At 33.6% G+C, this 22,412-nt stretch overlaps 1 protein-coding gene across 2 annotated transcripts; it reads left to right on the forward strand.

The window, feature by feature from the left end:
* The first annotated feature begins 11,706 nt into the window (after positions 1-11,706).
* Positions 11,707-18,919, forward strand: LOC132737370 (uncharacterized). 2 transcript variants are annotated; one of them, XM_060724639.1, is made up of 11 exons: positions 11,707-12,153; positions 12,893-13,066; positions 13,352-13,408; positions 13,721-13,816; positions 14,307-14,393; positions 15,020-15,323; positions 15,877-16,159; positions 16,648-16,884; positions 17,204-17,280; positions 17,780-17,884; positions 18,174-18,919. In XM_060724639.1, exons 1-11 carry the CDS (start codon positions 11,954-11,956, stop codon positions 18,408-18,410), a joined length of 1,857 nt encoding a protein of 618 aa, XP_060580622.1. In that variant the 5' UTR covers positions 11,707-11,953; the 3' UTR covers positions 18,411-18,919. The 2 variants fall into 2 exon arrangements, with proteins under 2 accessions (XP_060580622.1, XP_060580623.1); XM_060724640.1 differs by lacking the exon at positions 11,707-12,153 and adding an exon at positions 12,202-12,780 and having other exon boundaries at positions 18,174-18,918.
* Positions 18,920-22,412: the final 3,493 nt, after the last annotated feature.

Genomic DNA, 22,412 nt, shown 5'->3' on the forward strand with positions numbered 1-22,412 from the left:
AAATAATTATAGCATCCTTCATCTCTCGGGATTAAATGGCGAGAAAATTGTATGTACAATATTATTTATGTAACAACATTAAATTAATGTATTGTTGTTGTTGTTGTTTTTATCGTATATTCGTCTTTAACCCTCTATATAACTTGCGGAAATTTGAACCTTAAAACCGGAAGGATGTAAATTGTACTCTACATGTTTGTCCACATGGTGGTAAACAAACTCATATTTTAAGTAAGTGCACGTGCACTTTTTATATTCGGTTAAGAAACTCAATTAAATTAATACCAATTGAAAAGATTTCTTAAGCTGCTTAAGGATATCAATTCTTTTTTCTATAAATACAGGATTTATTTTCATCGAGTTGTATGATGATAGATATTTCATAGATGGCGGTAGCCACGAGTGAAATATGATAATTATCATACCATAAGATGAAGAATATAGAGGATATTCAAGTTTTATCTATAAATACGGGATAATTATTTTTATCGAGTGGTATGAAAATAAATATTTCATAGGTGGCGGTAGCCACGAGTGAAATATGATAACTTTTATACCGCAAGATGAAAATAAAATATGTACATATTTATAGAAAAAAAACTTGAATTTTCTGTTTATTATATACATTTTTCCTTTTGATGTTACAATTTGAAATATTTCCCTTAAATTTTGTGTACTTGTTGAATTTAGAAAAAAGTAGTCCGGCCAGACACCAGTGAAAATACGGAAAATATGTTTCACTGCAGTGAAAAATAGTTTTGTACAGTGAAAATACGGAAAATGATAATACGCATTTTATTTCATCAATATTTCTCAATATTTCATTTATTAGCATCTGATAAATTTATGTATATAAATATAGTAAACACTTAAGTTTTCTGTTTATTTTTATACATTTTCTAATTTTGACATTATAATCCGGTAGACTTCCCATTAAATTTGTGTGTATTGGCTGAATTAAGAAGAAACTAGTCAAGCAAGACACCAGTAAAAAATACAGTAATTATTTTCTCTGCAGTGAAAATTTAATTTTTACCATGAAAATGCATTTTATTTCATCAAAATTTCTCAATATTCCATTTAAAATTATAACATATAATAAATGATGATATTGATGATATATATTGACTATTTTATTTCATTTTATGAATGATAATATCTGTATTTCACTGTACAATTATATTAAGGAAGGTTTGGGAAAACTTGGCATATTGTTAAGATGATAATAATAGCATTTTAAGCGAAACAGATTTGGGGTCACCATTTCCGCAGTTAAAAGATATGAGTAAAATTACTCATTTTTACATTTTAAAAGGTTGATAAACTTGTACTAGTAACATGGAACCTCGCTGAATCGTATCTTAAGTACCAAGAAAGAAATGTCAAGCTTTCTGTTATTTTATTTCATGTGTTTCTCTTTATTGTCGTGTCTGATATGTATATAACTGAAATAAACACTTTAATGTTAACAGAACAAGGAAGGTAACACATCACAAAGATATCATTGTTTTATATAACGGACAAACCAAACAAGAGTATATAATTGAAAGACAATTGTTACGTTTAGTAGATGTATGCTTAAGACGCCTGAAGTTGTTGAAATGCCTTCCTGCTTTATATAAGATAAAGGGGAAAACAAAATTTCCTTGAAATTAAATCATTAAACATAATGAAAGTAGCATGCCGTATTTTCATAACAATTAAGAAAATGTATTTTAAAGCAAAATATTGTAAAGCGTACAAAGGAAGTAAATTACTGATTGCATACAATCCACGTAAATTACCAAAGGCAAAAAAAAAACCCTACTGCGTTACTCACGCAGAGCGTTATTTTAAATGTACCTTGTCAAGTCGTAGTCGTTGTGAAAGTCTGGGATAAACGTCGTGAGATAAAACCCAAATCACTCAGAGTATAACACTCATGGCGTTGTTAACAAAGTTGTGTTGAACTTTTTTGTGGCCTACGTATTATTTTATGATTCCGTAAATGTCTAAAAAATGTATTGTGTATCTTTAAAGCATATTTATTTTTATTTAAAGCTAAAAAAATTAACCACAATGTAAGCTGTAACTGCTTTTGTTGTAGTACGTGTAGCCGTTGAACGTCCACCGTCATTTTCTTTTCATGGGTCTGTTTCTCATTCCTTAATAAACTATTCATCATGCTTAGAAAGTGTTTATGTTAATGTTTTACGTGAATATGCTATACGTAAATATGATTACACAAAGACTTGATAAAACATCATTATGTTACGGTGTTTTTAGTGCACATTCATTTCTTGAGTATATCATGATAGCCTGTCTATTGTCCGCAATCTTTTAGCGCGGTTTCATTTATGACATAATTTTTCTTTAACAGTCACGCGCTGTAAATGCGTTAATGCGTTAACCAATAATGCATCGGTAAAGATGAAAAGCTGTCACATATTATACGTATGATACGTATGGGGCACTATGCATTTCAAGACACTAGGTTCTTAATCTTGGTTCGAAGCAAACAAGAACGAACGTTCAATCTATCAAACATTTATAAATAAATAAAATTTGTTGATGCTGGAAGAGACTATACAGGTATGTTTACTATACCTATAACTTCATTAGAAGACATTTATCAATACAAATAATCATAATACCGCTGAAAGAACCCAAACATATTTCACATGTGAAAATTTCAACAGTTCAGGTATACGTTTTGCAGATTGCTACTTTTCTTATTCCATATTTACGCCTACAGCATGAAATGAACTAAATGAGATAAATATACATAATTATAAGTTTGTTCGTTTCCTCAAAGTATAATATCATTATTTCGATGTATCTTCAATCAACGTTGTAATAGACCAGGTGTTGTAACTGAGGAAAACTTCCGTGGGTGAAGAAAATTTGTTGACAATCTTACGTTATCCGTATACTGCGTGAGCTAATGAAGGAAAGTCAAATATACTTACCGCCATTTGGCGTATCATTTAAAAAGTATACCGTACTTGTATAGATCTATTTGTCGGACCGTGAAACACGTCGTTACATGAAGTTAAGATAGCTTACAATTGATACGGTAGTATTGAACGAAGTCAACATAAAAAATATGAGCTACCTTGTCAAAAATTTCAATATCAAATTTTGCATTCGTTTTACGTTCTAAGATATATTTTTACATGCAGGAATATAAATGTCAAGCAGATTAATCCGTGTGACGTAACATTTGTGCATTTTCAGAATCTTTGAAAAAAGTAAAATGTCAAATTTGAACATTTTGTTGGAAATGTATTGTCACAGCTCATATATCAGACTTAATTATATCCCAGTATTCAAATTACCAAGTATCGTATCCGCTCTGTGTACTCATACATCTTGTCCGAAGATTGACGGAAAGAGCAGAAAAACTGCGAAGATGAATGAGTCGATTTAAGATAGATAGAAGATAAGAAAGCTCAAACGGCCAAACGTTTGCATTTAAAATCGTACTTTTTACATTATATTCATCCTAAATGCTGCTGGAAGTGAATGTGTTGTAATAAATCGTTATGTCTCACTCATGGCTAATCTTGATATCCCCTATAATTGATAAATTGACAGTTCCAAATTTCTATATAAGAAATTCAGTAAGTTAAAAGTCCCGTTAATATTTTAACCTTTAGTCTGCTGGCCACTACTTATATTACCCGTGCGATCAGTGCAGGCCAAGATCAGCCGACACATCCGTACATATTCTGTAAATCTCCCTACAATAATTAATGGTTTTGTCAAGAATTAAGAATGGATAAGTTCATCTCAGATATTTGGCGTTGTAAGGGTTAAAGGATGATTAAGAGTGGACATTTTATTTATTAAACCGACGCCTTATTTCTTCACAATGAACCAGGACCTCTTTCGGGTCTACTTACATGAAACAATAAGATATGTGCGTCAAGATCATTTGCACACTTGTATTTATTTCCTGTCTTAAGATGTTTTCAAAGTAGTTCTCTTTGTTCGTCCCGGATGATATATTTGTAAGTATTAACTGCGTCTTATAAATAGAACAAGGAAAGTATCACACTGAGTAGGAGGCATTGTTAAAAGAGTTAGTGAATGATCTGAAACTTTGCACGTGGAGACCGATATAAAATGAATTAAGTATCTCATTAAAGTACGGTGGCATAGAGGTGACATTTGTTCGTTTTTGTTTATCTTCTGCGCACGAGATACTATGTCGTAGCCACGAGTTACTAAGTCATGCAGACGGAATAATTAAGTGGCGCCCACCAGATACTATGTCGTGGCCACGAGTTTATAAGTTGTGCGCACGAGATTATAATGTGGGCGCAAATTAGAAAAAAAAATCATTAAGTGTAATCTCCTTTAAATTATTAAACAGACTGTCATGCTCAGAACAAAGGACACTTTCAAATCAAAAGAGTCTTCATATTGTTTGTACTTGTCTTTTGTTTAATTGTGTCTTGGGTTGTTTTTGTTGAATTTAAACCACTGCGAATTTGCAGATGTAGTTTTCTTTAATCAGTTGAAAAGTGATTGTATTACATTTCGTAATTTTTTGAATAACTGAAAGGGGCTTTTGTTGTAATGAAGGTAAACTTAAACTTGAGTGTTTTAACCAAACTTAGCCGAGAAATTGAAAATGTGCAGGTACTTTGTAAATGACAGAAACATCAAACCAAAGTTGAGTAAAATATCGAAAGAACGAAATCAATGATACATTTAAAAATTTAAAAATGTAATATTATGCTATTCTTAAGATAACATCACAAAATATAATGTTATGATATTCTTAAAATGACATTGATCACACAAATGTAATGTAATGACGTAATTAAAGCTGCAATGCAAAAATGTGATGTTATGATATACTGTAAATTAAATCACAAAAATGTAATGTTATTAATTAATTAAGATTACATCGCAAAACTGTATTGCTATTTTTTATACATGCGGTTATATAATTTTAGCGCTAAATAGGGTTTTAAATCAGTTTGCTGCAATTATAATTAACGCTGCTATTGTACTTATTACAGGAAAATAATATGGTACGACCTTGCTCAAGATAGTCAATCATGATTATTCCCTGACTATCCCAAAAAATTTAAGCCATCACCTTCCCTGGTTATGGCACCCTCTTGAATTTCTTCGGAGGGGTGAGACAGGGTGCTTCCACTGCATGCTCTGTTGTTGTTGTTTTTTTATTCTGGATCGAAGTGAGGGGCCCATGTTTAATCTTAGTATAAAATCAGGTTCATCCTCATAGCGAAACAAAATATATCTTGAAATGTCAAGCCTGGTCCGTTTTTGGTCGTCAGTCAACTGTCTGGGGACCTATCTAGCGGAAACCTTTTAAATGCTATAGACATCAGTCAGAATTGCCTGAACTGAACCAAAGCTTATACCCACTTCCCTAGCAATGCTTCGAAGGTCGCAGCTTCTGTCGCACATGACCAGGTATACTATGCTTAAATTTGATAGAACAATATATTGATAATTGCTGCACAAACGCTTGTTAATATTAAATAATCATGTTTTGACTTCACACAGACTTAAGATATTTTTTTTGAAATTCTACACACTATAGTGGTCACAATATAAAAAATTATTGTATTTAAAAAGACTGGCAGAAAACATCAACTAAACTTGGCCTGTTATAGGGGACACAGATTCGGATAAATTATTTATTCATTATTTTATTCAAATTTAACATTTTAGTATGGATTTCATAGATTTCAATAAATTACTGTGATTAAAAACGTTTTACTCAAGGATGAGCATAGCATATATTTTATTAATAAAGTCCTGAGACACAGGCGTTCGACACCATTATCTTGCCAGCAATGGTCAAATTATCATAAGATAAATTCCTCTTGATCATCAAGAACAAAATTACTATCCAGCGCCAATTTATCATAGTAATTTTGAACGACTGTAACCTGAGATAGTAACCTTGAAAAGAAAATACTAGAAGATAGGAATCATTGCATTGGCACAGTATTAATTTCTGATTCACTAGCCTATAGACGTTTATAGATTATAAAACGCCATATACATTCCGGATCTTAAAATAGTAATAAAATGTTGTTTTTTTATGAAAGTTTATTCGGATTTGGTTATAATCAGTGAGCATTTTAAAATTTATGATATTATTATTGTCAGACATGTGTACCATCGAAATTTACCGAACTAGATTTTATTTCCCTTTGGTTGTCAAATATATACACTGTACATTTGTGCCCTAAATGTTAGCTATTGAAATCTACTACATAAATTGACTTCTTTTAAATATATCGTAGCCGTTCTGTGTACTAATACTTCTTGTCCGAATATTGACGGAAAGAGCCGAAGATAGATGAGATTAGCCTATTTCAGATATTGAGCAAAGGAAATGGTCAAACATTTGCTTTAAAAACTGTACTCTTTTAAAATTTATATTGATCCTCAATATAATGAAGTGAATGTGATTTAGTTAGTTAGCCGTGTAGTCTCATCAGGCTGTATATGTTTGGCTCATTTTGATATCCCTTAAATTGATAACAGACAGTTACAAAAATAAAAGTTGGAATAGTCCATTTAGTAAGTCAGTAGGTTGAAAAACAAGCAATTAACGTTTAGCCTCCTTCTGACAACTTACATTACCCGTACGACCAATGCAGACCACGATTAGCCGGCACATCTTACAGTACCCGTTCGACCAGTGCAAGCCACGATCAGCCGGCATAACCAATATTACGAGTGCGACCAGCGCAGGTCACGATCAGCCGGCACAACTTACATAACCTGTGCGACCAGCGCAGGTCACGATCAGCCGGCACAACTTACATAACAAGTGCGACCAGCGCAGGTCACGATCAGCCGGCACAACTTACATAACCCTTGCGACCATTGCAGGCCACGATCAGCCGGCACAACCAACATTACCCGTGCGACCAGTGCAAGCCACGATCAGCCGGCACAACTTACATTAGCCGTGCGACCAGTGCAGGCCACGATCAGCCGGCACAACTTACATTACCCGTGCGACCAGTGCAGGCCACGATCACCCGGCACAACCAACATTACACGTGCGACAAGTTCAGGCCACGATAAGCCGGCACAACTTACATTTCCCGTGCGACCAGTGCAGGCCACGATCAGCCGGTATAACTTACAGTTTCCGTGCGACAAATGCAGGCCTCGATTAGCCGGAATAACTTAAATAGCCCGTGCAACTAGTAAAGGCCACGATCAGCCTGCACATCTTAAATACCAACGCTTGATTTCTTCTTCATACACCAAGAAATCTTCCGGGTTAACATTCTTAAGATAATAAAACATGTATGTAAAGTCAATTTCGACATTTCCTGTATCAACATATTTTCTAAGTATTTCGATATCTTTATCTATTGTATATCGCTGCTGATTTACCGTTAAGTATTTACTGCGTTTTATAGATAAAATAAGGAAGGATGCGACTGTTCGATAAGAATAAGTAGAGCTATCCTAGTCACCCGAGCGTTGGTGTAATGTTTACTTACCACTTCAAATATTAACATCTGGCTATTAAACGAGTTGAAATTTTATACACTTCATTAAAAGCAAAACGTGTCACCCTCTAAGGCCTATAACTGTAACATGGATTTAAAAAAATACATTTCGGCTCTTTTTGAACATTATAAAGGCTCTTTTACTATCAAGCACTGAGAATAGTCAAAGGTGATGTCCTTCCGTCAGCTCTTGCTTTTTAATAAAGGAAGAGGACCGAAATCTTAAAAACATAAAACTTGAAAACATAACATATATCAACTGGGGCACTTAAAACGGCAATCTATTAGAAATAACACAAAATATGGTGGCTGATTTGTGTTACTTCGCGTTTTTGCCCCGCGACCCCGCCAAGCGAAAGGTCGAGAATTAACAATTAAAATGGCGGGGGCGCGGAGCAAAAACACGCTTATTAGCGGGGGCGCGGTCGAAAAGTCGAGATTTAATTGTAAAACCGCGGGGCTGCGAAGCGAAATATTTATTGTTATAGGGCGCTAATTAGCGTGCTGTTGTCCGCACCCCCGCCAAATTATCCTTAAAAACCTCGACTTTTCGCTCCGCGACCTCGCTAATTAGCGTGTTGTCGCTCCGCGCCCCCGCCGTTTTTGAAGTTCAAATCTCGTAATTTCGCCCCACGCCCCCGCTAATTACCGTGTTTTCGTTCCGCACCCCCGCCGTTTTATACATTAATTAATCCTCGTTTGGCGTCCCCGATAATTAGCGTGTTTTCGCTCCGAGTCCCCGCCGTTTTATTTCTTAAATCTCGTCCCACGACCACGCGGGGCGAAGTTTGATTTCTTAAATCTCGCCCGCACCCCGCTAATTACCGTGTTTTCGCTCCGCGCCCGCGCCGTTATATACATTTATTTATCCTCGTTTGGCGTTCCCGATAATAAGCGTGTTTTCGCTCCGCGTCCCCGCGTTTTATTTTTTAAATCTCGTCCCACGACCCGCGGGGCGAAGTTTTTATCTTAAATCTCGACCTGCGCCCCCGCTAATTACCGTATTTTCGCTCCGCGTCCCCGGCATTTTATTCCTTAAATCTCGCTCCGCAACCCCGCGAGGCGAAGTTTTTTTCTTAAATCTCGCCCCGCACCCCGCTAATAGGTGTGTTTTCGCTCCGCTCCCCGCCGTTTTATTTCTTAAATCTCGTCCCGCGACCCCGCGAGGCGAAGTTTTATTTCTTAATTTTCGACTTCCGTTTTTTTTGTGGGACATGCGCAGTTTGTTTTACACACAGGCATGGATGCTACAAATGTGTTACCAGATGAAGACGTGTATAAATTATTGAAAAAACAATAGCATTCTCTTGCGCATGACACAACTGAAACACCGCAAGACGAAAACACGAAAATTAAGAAATAAAAACTTTAAGGAATTTAACGGCGGGGTCGCGGGGCGAAAACACGCTTATAAGCGGGAGCGCGGGGCGAGATTTAAGAAATAAAACTTTGTCCCGCGGGGTAGCGGAGCGAGATTTAAGAAAAACGGCGGGGTCGCGGGGCGAAAACACGCAAATTAGCGGGAGCGCGGGCGAGATTTAAGAAATAAAACTTCGTCCCGCGGGGTAGCGGAGCGAGATTTAAGAAAAAACGGCGGGGTCGCTGGGCGAAAACACGCTAATTAGCGGGGTGCAGGGCGAGATTTAAGAAATAAAACGGCGGGGGCGCGATGGGCGGTAACATTATTATTAGCGGGGGCGCCGAACGAGGTTTAAAGAAAAGATGAAACCGCGGGGGCGCAGAGCGAAATTACGAGATTTGAACTACAAAAACGGCGGGGGCGCGGAGCGAAAACACGCTAATTAGCGGGGGCGCGGAGCGAAAAGTCGAGATTTTAAAGAATAATTTGGCGGGGGCGCGAAAAACAGCACGCTAATTAGCGCCCTATTACAATAAATATTTCGCTTCGCGGCCCCACGGTTTTACAATAAAATCTCGACTTTTCGCCCCGCGACTCCGCTAATTAGCGTGTTTTCGCTCCGCATCCCCGCCATTTTAATTTGTTAATTCTCGTTTATTTATTAGTTTATTTATTTTATTATTTATTCATTTATTTAAGATAGCCCATATTGGTCCTTTATTTTTAGGAACAATTCATGTAAACTGTATTTTTTTTTCAATGTATTTCCTATATTATTGACTAATACTGTGCAACTGGTTATCTGCCTGTGTAAAAGATTTTGAAATATTTCGACTTGATTTTTTGGCCACACTGAACTTGAAAACTTCTTATTTTTAGGTAAACTGATCCCCACCCCACATTATCCTATGTTTGACGGAAAGGCCGAGAAGATGCCTTTACGGGGTTGATACTGATTGAAAGTACTTTTTACACATGAGTTTACATGTAAATGAAAACAGAGAGTGTAATCTTTGTTAAGGTATAACGAATTGACATATTTGACATCCAGAGAAAAATAACGTCAGTGTTCCGGTAGAACAATGACAGAAAATATTTCTGACACTCATGATTTAACAAATAACAACATTTTGACAAAAAGTTCTGTGTACTCCACGGGGTGTGTCGTGGCGTTTTACTTGTTTTTCAAAAGGGGGTCATGAGTGAATTTTGTGTGTGTGATTTTCACAAAAAAGCAAACAAACAAAAAACGTAAATAAATGTTCAAATCTAATCATAACTATTCTAAAACAAAATCCCGGTTGGTGTGTCATGACACCTAGCTCCCATGGATACGTACATGTGATATTGATGTACAGTGGGAAAAGGCTATTTTTTTGTTCATTTTAACTTTATGAGATAATATTGATATAATATATCTTTATTGATGTAAACTAGAACCCATCCAAAATTTTTGGGCCAGTGAAATCATTGGCAATTGCTAAAATAAATTGTACTTAATCATGAAAATTTTTCTGTATACACGTTTATAAGCTCCGCCTACAATACGTGGACACGCTATTGCAGTTTCTATAGCATATTCAGTAAAACTGTAGGTTAGGATACTCCCCTCTCCCCGTGATTTAAAATAAGAATTATTTATTATGACGATTTACTTCATATATACTACTGTTATATAATAATTTAACCCTTTTTTAATTTCAAGTACAAATGTTGTAAATGTTTTCACATTGTTTTGATTCAACATGCAATTTAATAAAAGACAACCACTAAAGAACGTCTAAGACGGCAAAAATATAAATGTTCCAGTCTCGGTTTGATTGCGTCTGTTAATGGCCAGAAGCTACCGCCTACCTGCCAACCCCCACCACAGCACCCGCTTTTGTTGTGAATATCTGAAACAGATTGTATTTTGTCTGTGTGTTAATGCTGAATATACTAGCTTGATTTTCATTGTTGCTTAATGTATGGCTTTAAATAAAAAATCTTAAGAAAATCCCAACACAAGACGCTTATATTTTAAAGTTTGAGCATTTATAAGAATTGTAAGTGCCATATTTTATTGTTTAATACATGCGCTTATATACAGGGTTATAAATCAATTTAGCTGCATTATACATAAATCCATTGTAATTATTGCGGGGAAATAAGGTTCTAATTTCCCCTTTAAATCTTCAAGCCTCCATATTAATGCTAATTTCATGAAAATTATTAATATGTTTATAAAAGTCAAATTTTATGGAGCGAGGAAAGACAGTAATTTACACATTTTATACGACACTTCCAATCGATGAAAATTACAAACAAGACGTTAATCATATACAAAACAGCCCTTGCTCCGTTAGTCAGTCAGAAATATCGTAATAGATTCTTAAATATCAGTTATCTATCGCACATAAAATGTTGATTTTAACTTGAATCTTGAGTTATTTTATGTTTCTTATAATTATGTATTTTTCCTAAATATGTTTCTCAAATTTGATTTTCTTGAAATATTTTGGCTGTTCTGGAGACATGCGGCTAAGTCACTTTATACTACATGAAGTTAACATAACATATATATACACATAAAAGACTTTAAAATAAAATATAAAATATAAATCACTTTAAAAGTGAAACTTTTATTTTCAGTTAAATGGCCATGAGGATATCAGTTCAGTACTTTTATCCTTAAAACTCTTTTGTTATTATTATACCTAGAAAGATAATTATGATATTATTTGAGATAAAAAGTTAAGCGACCGAAACAGTCACTATATGTGTAACGTTATATTAATCAAGGAAATACATGTATCTACTTCATTATGTCAGCCAGTTTAAAGATGTATCTGGCCTATTTTTGACCTGCACAAACCATGAAAAAAACATATTATATTGATTATTTACGTAAAAATATGAATATTTTGTGAATACATGTATAACGGATTCCCCCCCGTTCATCCAATTATCGAATGTGAAAAATGTATAAAGTTAAAAAAACTGCCAGTTTTTTTAAGTCACGGATAAAGCCGAAGATGACGGAAATTTACGGCGAACTCCGTATCTTGTCACGTGACATGAATATTAATCAAATGACAAAACGAAAACAATGGCGGATGAACCGTTGCAAAAAAGAAAGCGTAGGTCAACTGTGACCGATTCGGCAAAGAAGAGGAAAAAACAAGCGTATAATATTCTTTTCAGTAAGGCCAGAATTCATATTGGTACGGAACTTTCACGCTGGCGTGAATTGAAAGGACGACTTTCAATAAAGTCCGACGCAAAACTTGCCAAAATTTTGCTGGACAGGTAGGATTCACAAAGTATTTATAATAATCAGCTGATCAGCTGACACTTTTATATATATTTTATATATTAGAACACTAAGATGTTACGTAATGAAAGATAGAAGGATATACGTAAGCTTTGTCATATTAATAGAAATGTTAAAATAATGTTTCGACCCAACATATTTTCGTACTGAAATGCGGAACAGTAATTTCCAGCTCCTGGTTTGTCTAAACAGTTACACTGAAATGCTGATGAGGCTTTTGACATATTAATTAACATTTTGGTGAAGATACTTTATCAAAGTAAATTTGTACTTGCTGTGATTAGAAAAGAAGGAAAATTGTACTGTGCCTTCTCTAGCGGCCTTCTGCAGTAGCAGTATATATTGATCAGTTGATCTAGATCTATTGGGAAAATCCCCTAAGAAATGTTTTTAAAGATTCATCCAATTTTCCCAAGAATTTGAATATTTCGCCCTTCTTTGAAGTTCTAGATTGTCTTTATTCAAACTAATTCCTAAGATTTATCTCCTAAAAATTCTAATTTCCCCATGGAATATTAGTGTAATATTATTATACCTTGTGAGTTACTTCCCTTGTATTTTAATCACCATTGTTAAAAGATGAATTCAGAAAAATGTTGTTGGTGTGTATTTCCCTTCTTGACATTTGATGTTTAATTTGGATCTACACTTGAATGAATTTTCTGTTCATACACACCCAAAGTAGTTATGTAAATATCTGATATGGTTTTTCAGATTTGATTCCGCCCAGATCAACCCTAGTGAAACGGCACAAGGGCTAACAGGTCATGCACCCATATCCCATGGACATCCCTCATCCACACCAGCGCCATCTCATGGATATGTGAAGTTTCCGCATGTTCATGTGTCAGAAATTTCATCTGCTTCAGAGATGGGTGGCTCAGAAAGGTACTTGTAGTCAAAGTTTTATCTTATATCTTTATTTAATAATAATATATTCAGTGACATGTATGTTGTTTTGAAAATGAGCTGTGTAATTTAGAAGCCCTTAAATATGCATGATTTCTAATCAGAGGAAGTGTTACATTGTCTGAATGTGGAATGTGTAAAAAACTTAACAGCAAGTTTATTTTTTAAAATGTTTGAATGTATTCTTGTAAAGACATTCTGTATTATCTTGTGAAGGTTATTAAATATGTTGTGCATTCAAGTAAGATATTGTGTTTTATACAGGGATCAACCGGAAATATCAGGTGTGGAGTCTATTCAATCTGAAGAAAGTGGACCTGGGTAAGAAATGAATAATAATTGCATCTATTCCGATGGGAAACAATGAATTTCTTACATGACATGTGCATTCTATTTGAGATTTACTTTATAAATGTTAGACATGAACATGCAAAATGTTAGACTGAACATGCAAGTTTTTACTCATAACAAGTGTTTCTAATGATTACAGTTGAGTGTTTAATTTGATAAATTTATTCATTCATTCAATTTTGTATGAATTTATTGAATTATTATTATAAAATAGGCATATGAATCTTAAACTATCTTTAGTATCCTTCATAGAGTCATTCAAATTCTTTTCTTTTTCTGTAGATCAACAGAGATGACAAGCTTGGCACCTGGAACATCTAAAGCTGGTCGTAAATTGGAGCAGAAAAGATTATCTTCATCTTTTGCAGATCCTTTCGAGTAAGTTCAATTTCTTGAAAAAGTAAAAATAAATTCACTTGAATAAATGAATAATTCCTAGTAACAATACAGCGCTGATTTGTTTTTTGGTAATCACCACATGATTACTACTTTGATTTCAAATCCTCATGTCAGGAAAATGTCCACTTCTTATTAAGCAACAGTTTTTAGTTCTTATATGCAAGGATAAAGGCCAGAATGGGTTGTGATTTTCCAACATCTTTATCTGGGAAAGAAAATTTATGACCTAGACAATAACAATAATATAGCATTTAGTAAGCTTACAATAGTAATAATAAATTAAGATTTCATTTCTAATTTCAAATACATGTAAGTTAAAGAACAGATTCGTAAGCTTGATCTTATACATATATGTGTATTTTTTAAACACTTGACATGCCATTTGATATTTTATGCAATGACTTTTTCTTGAAATCATTTTAGCAATAAATTGGAGTAGAAGACCTACATTTAAATGTTAAAATTTCAGCCTGTCCATCGATATAACTATTCAATCCGACAATGAAGAATCTGATGACCCAGACTATGAGCCTAGCTTTGTGTTATCAGCTGTTTTGTAAGAATTTTTCTTTGATATTATTATTTGAAAATTTTTCTTTGTAATTTTAATCCTGCAAAACATCTTAATCATAAGGATTGGAGCTTGTACTGTTTGCTAGTTAAACATTTTATTGTTGATTCTTTTTTTAAATTCTTAATTGCAATAGATTAAAAAATCCTTTTTTTCCCACTAAATATGCTTGGAAGTATCAATAGAGTACTCTATCATGATTTAGTAAAATTAAGATGTCTGCAGAAGAAATTGGTTTTATATCTTTTTTGTGTCAGAAATCCTGTAATAAATGATTTGATAAAACCCAGTCAGTCTCATATTGCTATTTGCAAAATATGATGTAAAATATGAATGACCATTGTGTTGTATATTTTAATCATATCTTCTTCTTGCATAGTTTTAAACTATTATATAAATGTCAACTCATAAAACACTGTCAAGTCTAGGTCTTGGTCACATCAGGCTTTAGAGGAAAATGTATGTCAAGGGCAATGTTTATTCATTGAGGGATGGTAATATAATTTGGCACAACATTTTCAACATTATAAGGAAAATGTTGTTCATGAAATTCATTAAGTTTGCACAAGGTTAAATTAATTTGTTTCTTTATCTGCATTTTTCTTTTTAAGACCTGATGTTCTTGATGACGAGGCAGAAGAGATGGCTTTTGAAGAAGTGGAATTTGGACTGGAAGTAGACTCAAACAGTATTGATGAAGAGGGTACAGAGGATGTTGCGGAACAACCTGGAATAATGAAGGTGACAACAGATGACCAGTGTGATAAAGTTTGTTCTGACACGCTTTGTTTGTCATTCCTTCCACAGTTAAAGATGTTGGCCAATATTACTGTAAACATGTGTAGTACAGCAGGTTGTAAGGAGACAGTAACCATTGTTGACAGCTTTGTTGGATCAGCTCTTTATTTCAAGTGGGTAAGTCTAATAATTTTAGACTAATCACATATTTCTTGGCATAATTAAATTGTGCCTTAGTACAAATGTTTTGTTATGTAAACTACACAAGTTATCTCGAATAAATAAAATCCGAAGTATGGAAGAAGAGGAAGAAAATCAGTTTGATAATTTATATTGCAAATGTTCTAACTGATTATTGCCTCTATTTACCTTTTATTGATAGCCTATTTATTCAAAAAACAAGTCAATATATTGTTGTCCTATATAATGGTGTGACCTGTTTAAATGTCAAACTGAGTAGTATGTTCTTATCTTATAATGAACAGTTACAATTACATATTACAAGTTTTGGAGTTAATGGTTAAATTTATGCATATTTTTTATAAAGATATCATTTAATGCAAATTATGAAGATGCCTGGGAAATTAAAAGCTGAAAGTTGAAATAATTCTGAAGGTTTTTTATCCTCATTTACATTGATATAACTGTGAATCTTGTGTGAACAAAATCTTAATCCAATAAAATTGTCACTACTTAGTTATCATTTAATTATGAATAAATTTCTTCCTAGGTTTGTACCAACGGTCATGTCAGCAAAGAATGGTGTTCACAACCAGTACTGAATAAACGTCTTCACTGTGGAGATTTTTTGGTTTGTGGATCAATCTTAGCATCAGGAAACAACTATGGGAAATTATGTTTATGGGCAAAGCTGCTTAATTTAAAATTTCCGTCGTCTGACCAATTTCACCGTATTCAAACCACATACTTGGTTCCAACTATAGACCAGTACTGGGAAGAACACCAACAAGAAGTGCTGGACACATATAGAGGTCAACAAATTGTTGTATTAGGTAAGACATCAATTTTTTCTTAGTTCTGATAAAACGTTTTGGACAAATATTTTTCACAGTTGTTCAAATATTTTAATTTCTTTCAGAATTATACTTGCAAGAAATTATTTTTCAAAAAATGCTATCCATATATATAAAAAATGCACAAATGATGGTGAAACTCTACCTAGAAAGTTCAAGTGTATGAAACATGGCCATAGGGTAGATTACATTTTTTATGTGTACATAGATATATTTGAAATCTTGTAATCAACATTGCTAACGTACAATCTATATGCACATTTATTTACTTGAAAATGATTTAATTGATTTGAATGTAAAATCTTCATGCTATATTGCAGTGTATGGTACAGCCTTTTATAATGATACAAAAGGTTGATATGATTATGAACATTGAATAGAAATAGAGAAACAATCTATTCCCCTTTTTATTTTATTAGTAGATACTTTTCTCTTTTTATTAGAGATTAATTGCTTATGTCTTTCAGGAGATGGACGGAATGACTCACCAGGACATTGCTCCCAGTATTGTTCTTACACTTTAATGGAAGATACAACCAAGAAGATTTTAACAATAAAAACACTGGATAAACGTATGACTGATAGAAAGTCGGTTAACATGGAAAAACTAGGGTTTGAAAGAGGGATGAGTGAGCTTGAGTCTGAACAGGTGGAAGTAAAAGAAGTTGTCACTGATGCTCATCTTGGTATAGGAGCACTCATGAGTAAGTTAATTATGTCAAACCTTATATCATCAAGAATTTCTCTGATGTGTTACAAAACTACTTTATTACTACTACATAAATTGGTGAACGATGTGACAACTTTAATTGATAAAAGGATAAAAACTTACCATGTCAGTTACATATATAAAGATAAGTACATACTTTAGTGCATCTTCAAAAAATAAGCACATAAAAATTGACTTGATAAGTTATGTGTATTGAAAGCTTATTTTTGAGGTAACACAGCGTGATAATACCCATTTATGTTAATATTTTCTGACAGTAAGACCTGTAGACAACATTTTTTTTCTTATTTCAGAATCCAGATACCCTGACAAGAAGCACTCCCATGATATTTGGCATGTTGCAAAGAATCTTGGAAAAAAAATAGTAAAGGTACCAACTCTTAAAATAGATATAAAACAGTTATTTCAGAAACTATTGTGCTGAATGACTTAAACCACTAAATGTATATTATGGTTAATTTATTATTGGAAACATAGATGATTGCTATGCAGTGATTATGTTATGTTTTCAGTTGTTTTTTTTAAATAATTATGTTTTGAACCATACAAGTTACTTACTGACATAAAACGAACTTGCAGTAAGAAAATGACCGAACCAAATGAAAAGTTGCACAAGGCAGTTTCTTAATGTCTTTGCAAGAAATCTGGTCTTCAGTCTAAAGTATGAATGATTATGGTGTCCACTTAGTGACTTGTTGGCAACATAAATTTTGCATTGGACATAGATTTTCATAATATACAATTTGTATAATTTCATCCTAACCTATTTTGTTCATGACTTGAAAAAACATTTGTCTTGACTTGTTGCTCAAGCTTTTAGCTTGCAAAAAAAAAGTGACAAAAAAGTCATAAATTTGTTGTTTTTATAGATTGCTCAGAAGAAGCAAAACTCTGTATTGTTGAAGTGGTCAAAGGACATTATCAACCATTTCTGGTTTGCATGCAAAGAAGCAAACACTTGCAGTCAATTTGTGGTAAGAATTTTGCATAAATGTTGATTTAATCAATGCAGTACATGTATAATGTGTTTAGCTTTGCTCGCTTCTTTTGAAAGTTTTAATTAGTGATACACTTGTTTGTGAAAAAAAAATTATTGCTTTGAAATTAATGTTTAGACAGAATTGGTGATGTCTGGTTATGTAATTGTGAATTTTGTAGATTTCCATGGAGAACATGTTAAAATGCATGCTCTGAAATGCCAGTGTAATTTGGTATATATTTCTAAATGTTATATATCTAATTGTTATACTGCAATGTGTTTAGAGTATCTGGAGAAGTGTCCTTCACCACATCACAAACACACATGAGTGGATGTTACCAGATGGAAATGGTCAGACAGGATGTTTACATGAACCCCTGTCAGCAGAAGAGACTCGGGACAAACCGTGGCTGAATCCCTCAAAAGATGCCGCAACATTGAAAGATTTGACCAGTCTTGTTTTAGATAAAAGACTTCTGAAGAAAGTGGGCTATTATTTGAACTTCAGGTACTTTAACTAAATTAGCTTACTTCGGAAAAATAGTGTTAAAAAACCCAGTATCATTTGATTTTAGGAGGCTTAAAGTTTCATCTTACTGTTTACTTTTATCTAGTACAGTTAAACTTTGTTCGCTTGAACTCGGATCGCTTGAACTCATTGCCTGGTCCCAACAAAATTCCTGTATAATATATATTGAACACAGATCATTCGAACTCTCGAACCTAATCTGTTGTCCCTTTGGCAGAAACATAGTGAAAATCACACCTTTTTGGTCAAACACAAAAATACAACAAAAGCTACCGGTCTACATGCTCTAAATAAGTGTCAGCCAGCGTGGAGCATGTAACATGAATTGTTAGTTTTTTTGTTACAGTGTTATCTATAGACTTGTACATGCGTTTTTAGTTGATGACTACAATAAATGTTGCTACTTTATTAATCCATTATTTACAATTAAATTTATCCCATGAAAAATGGGACATAAATATATTTTGAACAAGTTAGATAAATGATTGCCAAATTAAACTCAACCAATGACAATTTATGCATTAATATAGATTAATACAGTGTTCCATTAATACTTATTTGAAAACACTGGGATAATAATTTCTTATATTTAAAAGAAATGACGTATTTGACGAACTGATTTACTAGCAAAAAATTATATTGATGTATTTATCATTTGATAGATTAAGCTGGAAATCCTTAAGGCGTATGTCCTAAGTGATAATATTTCAACATTGGTTGACTCAAACTACCAATCTCTTGAACAAATTTGCACAGGCCCTCCCATTTTGAACGAACGAAGTTCGTCTGTATTTAATTATGAAAATCCTGCATATTAGATTAGGGTTTACCATTAAATGTCAAACTAGGTGGTTTGCACTAAATAATTATGAAAGATAATGTTGTGATGTACTTGTTATTATACCCTCACGAACCTAGTTTAGGGGGTATGTTGGGGGTTTGGGCTTTTTTTTTAGTGCCCGGGCCATAACTAGATTTTGGAATAGGTTTTGAAATCAAATTGATTTAACCCCTTATTTTGGGAAAACCCCTTTGGTTTTCATTTTAAACCCCGGGTGTAAAGGTCCTGTTAATAAAATCCCCAAAAGGGTTTTCCCAGAAAATAGTTTTAAAGTTAAAAATGAGATTTTGTAAAACGGGGTTACTTTAGAAAGGGTTTACTGCAGCCCTTTGTTTAAAAAGTGGCTGGGTTAGTTTTTAGCCCCCTTGGGGTTTCAAGGTCCCTGTTATTTAAAAATAAAAAATTGCTTAACAGACAGCACATAAAGGTCAAATGATTTTTTCTTTAAGTTTTGGTTGGGTTTTGCATTTTATTTAAAAATAATTCTTTTGACGCCCTGTTTTTGAACCTGCTGACTTTAAAAATTATGGGGTTTTTTTTTAAAATTTTTTTTTTTAGCCCCTTACTTTTCCCCTTAAAAAATTAGGGGGGTTTTAGGGAAGGTTTTTTAAAATAAAACGCAGGTTTTGGCCCCAATTTTAATTTCTATCCATAAACAAAAATTTAGGTTTTTAAAAATATTTCCAGGCCAAGCTGATCTTGGGAAGGTTTTTCTTCGCTTATTTGATGTATTGTTCAAAAAAATTTTTTTCCTTTTTCCCCCCTTTTTATAGAGAAAGGGAATCCCCCTTGCTGCTCTTGACCAAACATGAAACATGGGGGATGTATTGCCCAAAAAAAGGGGAACAAAAAGGGGTAAAAAACAGTTTTGGTATTGAAATTCTTGATGCAAAGAAACTGGTCTTTAACATCACTAGCAAATTATATAATAGTCTGTCTGGCAAGTAAAGCAAAGCAATGTAGTAAAATGATTTTACTTGGATTTATCAGATTGATTATATTTTGTAAAAACATTGCCTGCCTTGTAGAAGTGGACCAGGGGCGTCCGTGGCCGAGTGATTAAGGTCGTTTACTTCAAACCACTAACCCCTCACCGCTGTGGGTTCGAATCCCGACAGGGACTTTGGATTCTTTCATGTGAGGAAGCTATCCAGCTAGCTTACGGAACGTCGGTGGTTCTACTCAGGCGCCCGTCGTGCCTGAAATAATGCACGGAAGGGCACCTGAGGTCTTCCTCCACCAGTAAAGCTGGAACGTCGCGATATGACCTATAATGTGTCGATGTGACGTTAAACCCAAAACAAACAAACACAGAAGTGGACCAGTTATGGAAAAGTAAAAAAACTAATATTTCAAAACAGTCCAAAGTGTTATTATGTTTTCATCTATTTTAGATTGCAGAGATTATGGAACAAAAAGAGTGGCAGGTGGACAGCCCATGCCAAAAAAGTTCCCAAGGATTATGGTTATGTGAATGATCTGCAGAGACGGGCATTAAAAATGCGCATTAAGGATAAAATAGGCATGAGAAGGAAAAAGGACCTTGAAATGGAAGATCCAAGACGTATAGCCGCTCATTTAGCTCCCGTAGAACCGAAATCAACTAAGGAAATTATGGCTGAAAAAGTGTCCCGATTCAAATGAAGTGAACAATGATGCTCATAACTTCAAGCTATGTCACATTTATTGATACAAAGTATTATTGTAAGACAGTTGTGTCAAAAATGAAGGCTTCAGTAAGACAGCTGAGTCAGTGAAAAAGGCTTATGGGTTTTGTAAAATAATATGTGAAAGGCATTTCAAAGAAACACAAGAAAACAGCTAAGATGTGATATTTTTTCAATTTTCTCATAAAACATTTACATTGTACTACACAGGAGTTACACACAATAAAGTGTTATCATGTTACTTATTACAAAAATAATGTTATTGAAGATTCTTTTTTAAAGCTGCATGCCTCCAGATGAGCACAACTATTTTAGGGACATAACCTTGAGAAAAATAAAGTCAATTTATAAGAAAAGTATAAATGTTTTCAATGCAAGTAATTATTCATTTAGAATGTGCAATTCATGACCAACATTGCAGTCTTTATGGCAATTGTTCCAATGTTTGTATAACGAATCATTAGCCAGTTTTGCATATTGGGGCCAATTTTGTGGTTTTTTAAGTGGATAATAGAATTGAAATTTACTTTCTATTCCCTTGACACTATTTTACTTTTCAATTATTTTCGTGAGATAAGCATAAAGGTTGGGGGGCTTTTGCTGCTTTAAAAAAATTAAAAAATCTTTCCTCTTTCTTAAAATAAAATTATTAAATCAAAAAATTTTAAAAATTTTTGAAATCAAAAAAAATTTTTTAATAAATATTTTTAAAAATTTTTTAAAATTTAAAAAATGAAAAAATTTTTTAAACCCAAAGTCTGGGAAGCGGGCCTTTTAAACTTTAAGATCATGTTAAATTTTTGGTGTTGTTTTAAAATTTTAAAATTTTGGGCCCAACTATAGTGGGGTTACCCATTTTAAACATAACAGATCTACATTGTTTGAATAAAAAAAAATTTTTTTTTGTATTTTCCAAGAGATGGTCTGGGCAAATTTTTTTTTTCCCTAAAAATTTTAGTAAGTTAGTTATCTTTTTAAAAAATTTAAATGTTTCATTAAAACATTTTTGTTTTTGAAAGTTCCCTTTTTTTTTGAAAAAGACCTAAGGGAAAACAAATGAAAATATAATTTCCCCTATCTTTTCACTGTTTGGGGCCCAATTTAGTTTTTTTTTTTAAAAATTTGGGCCCCTTTCCCCAAAAAAATTGTGGGAAACCCCGCGTTTCGGATCCATGCTTTCGTTACCCAAAACCCTCTTTTAAATAGAGAAATTTTAAAAAAAACCGCATTTTATCCTGATCAGACTGCCCCAAAATCGGGAAAGGTGGGCTGGAATTTCCCTGCTGGTCAAAAACGCTTTCCCTTGGGGTTTTTGTTTTTCCCCGGGTCATATTTTTTTATTAAAATGATTAATGTAAAATAAAGAAGGCCGTGCCGATAGGGGCAATTTTTGGTTTTATTTTTTTTGTTTATTTTACCCTTTTTCCTTAAAGGGAAAAAAGATTCAATTTGCAGAAAAATTTTTTTTTTTTTTTTCTTAAAAGGA

Source organism: Ruditapes philippinarum, unplaced genomic scaffold, assembly GCF_026571515.1.
Source record: "Ruditapes philippinarum isolate M1 unplaced genomic scaffold, ASM2657151v2 ctg3044_1_1_1_1, whole genome shotgun sequence".
Taxonomy (NCBI): Eukaryota; Metazoa; Mollusca; class Bivalvia; order Venerida; family Veneridae; genus Ruditapes; species Ruditapes philippinarum.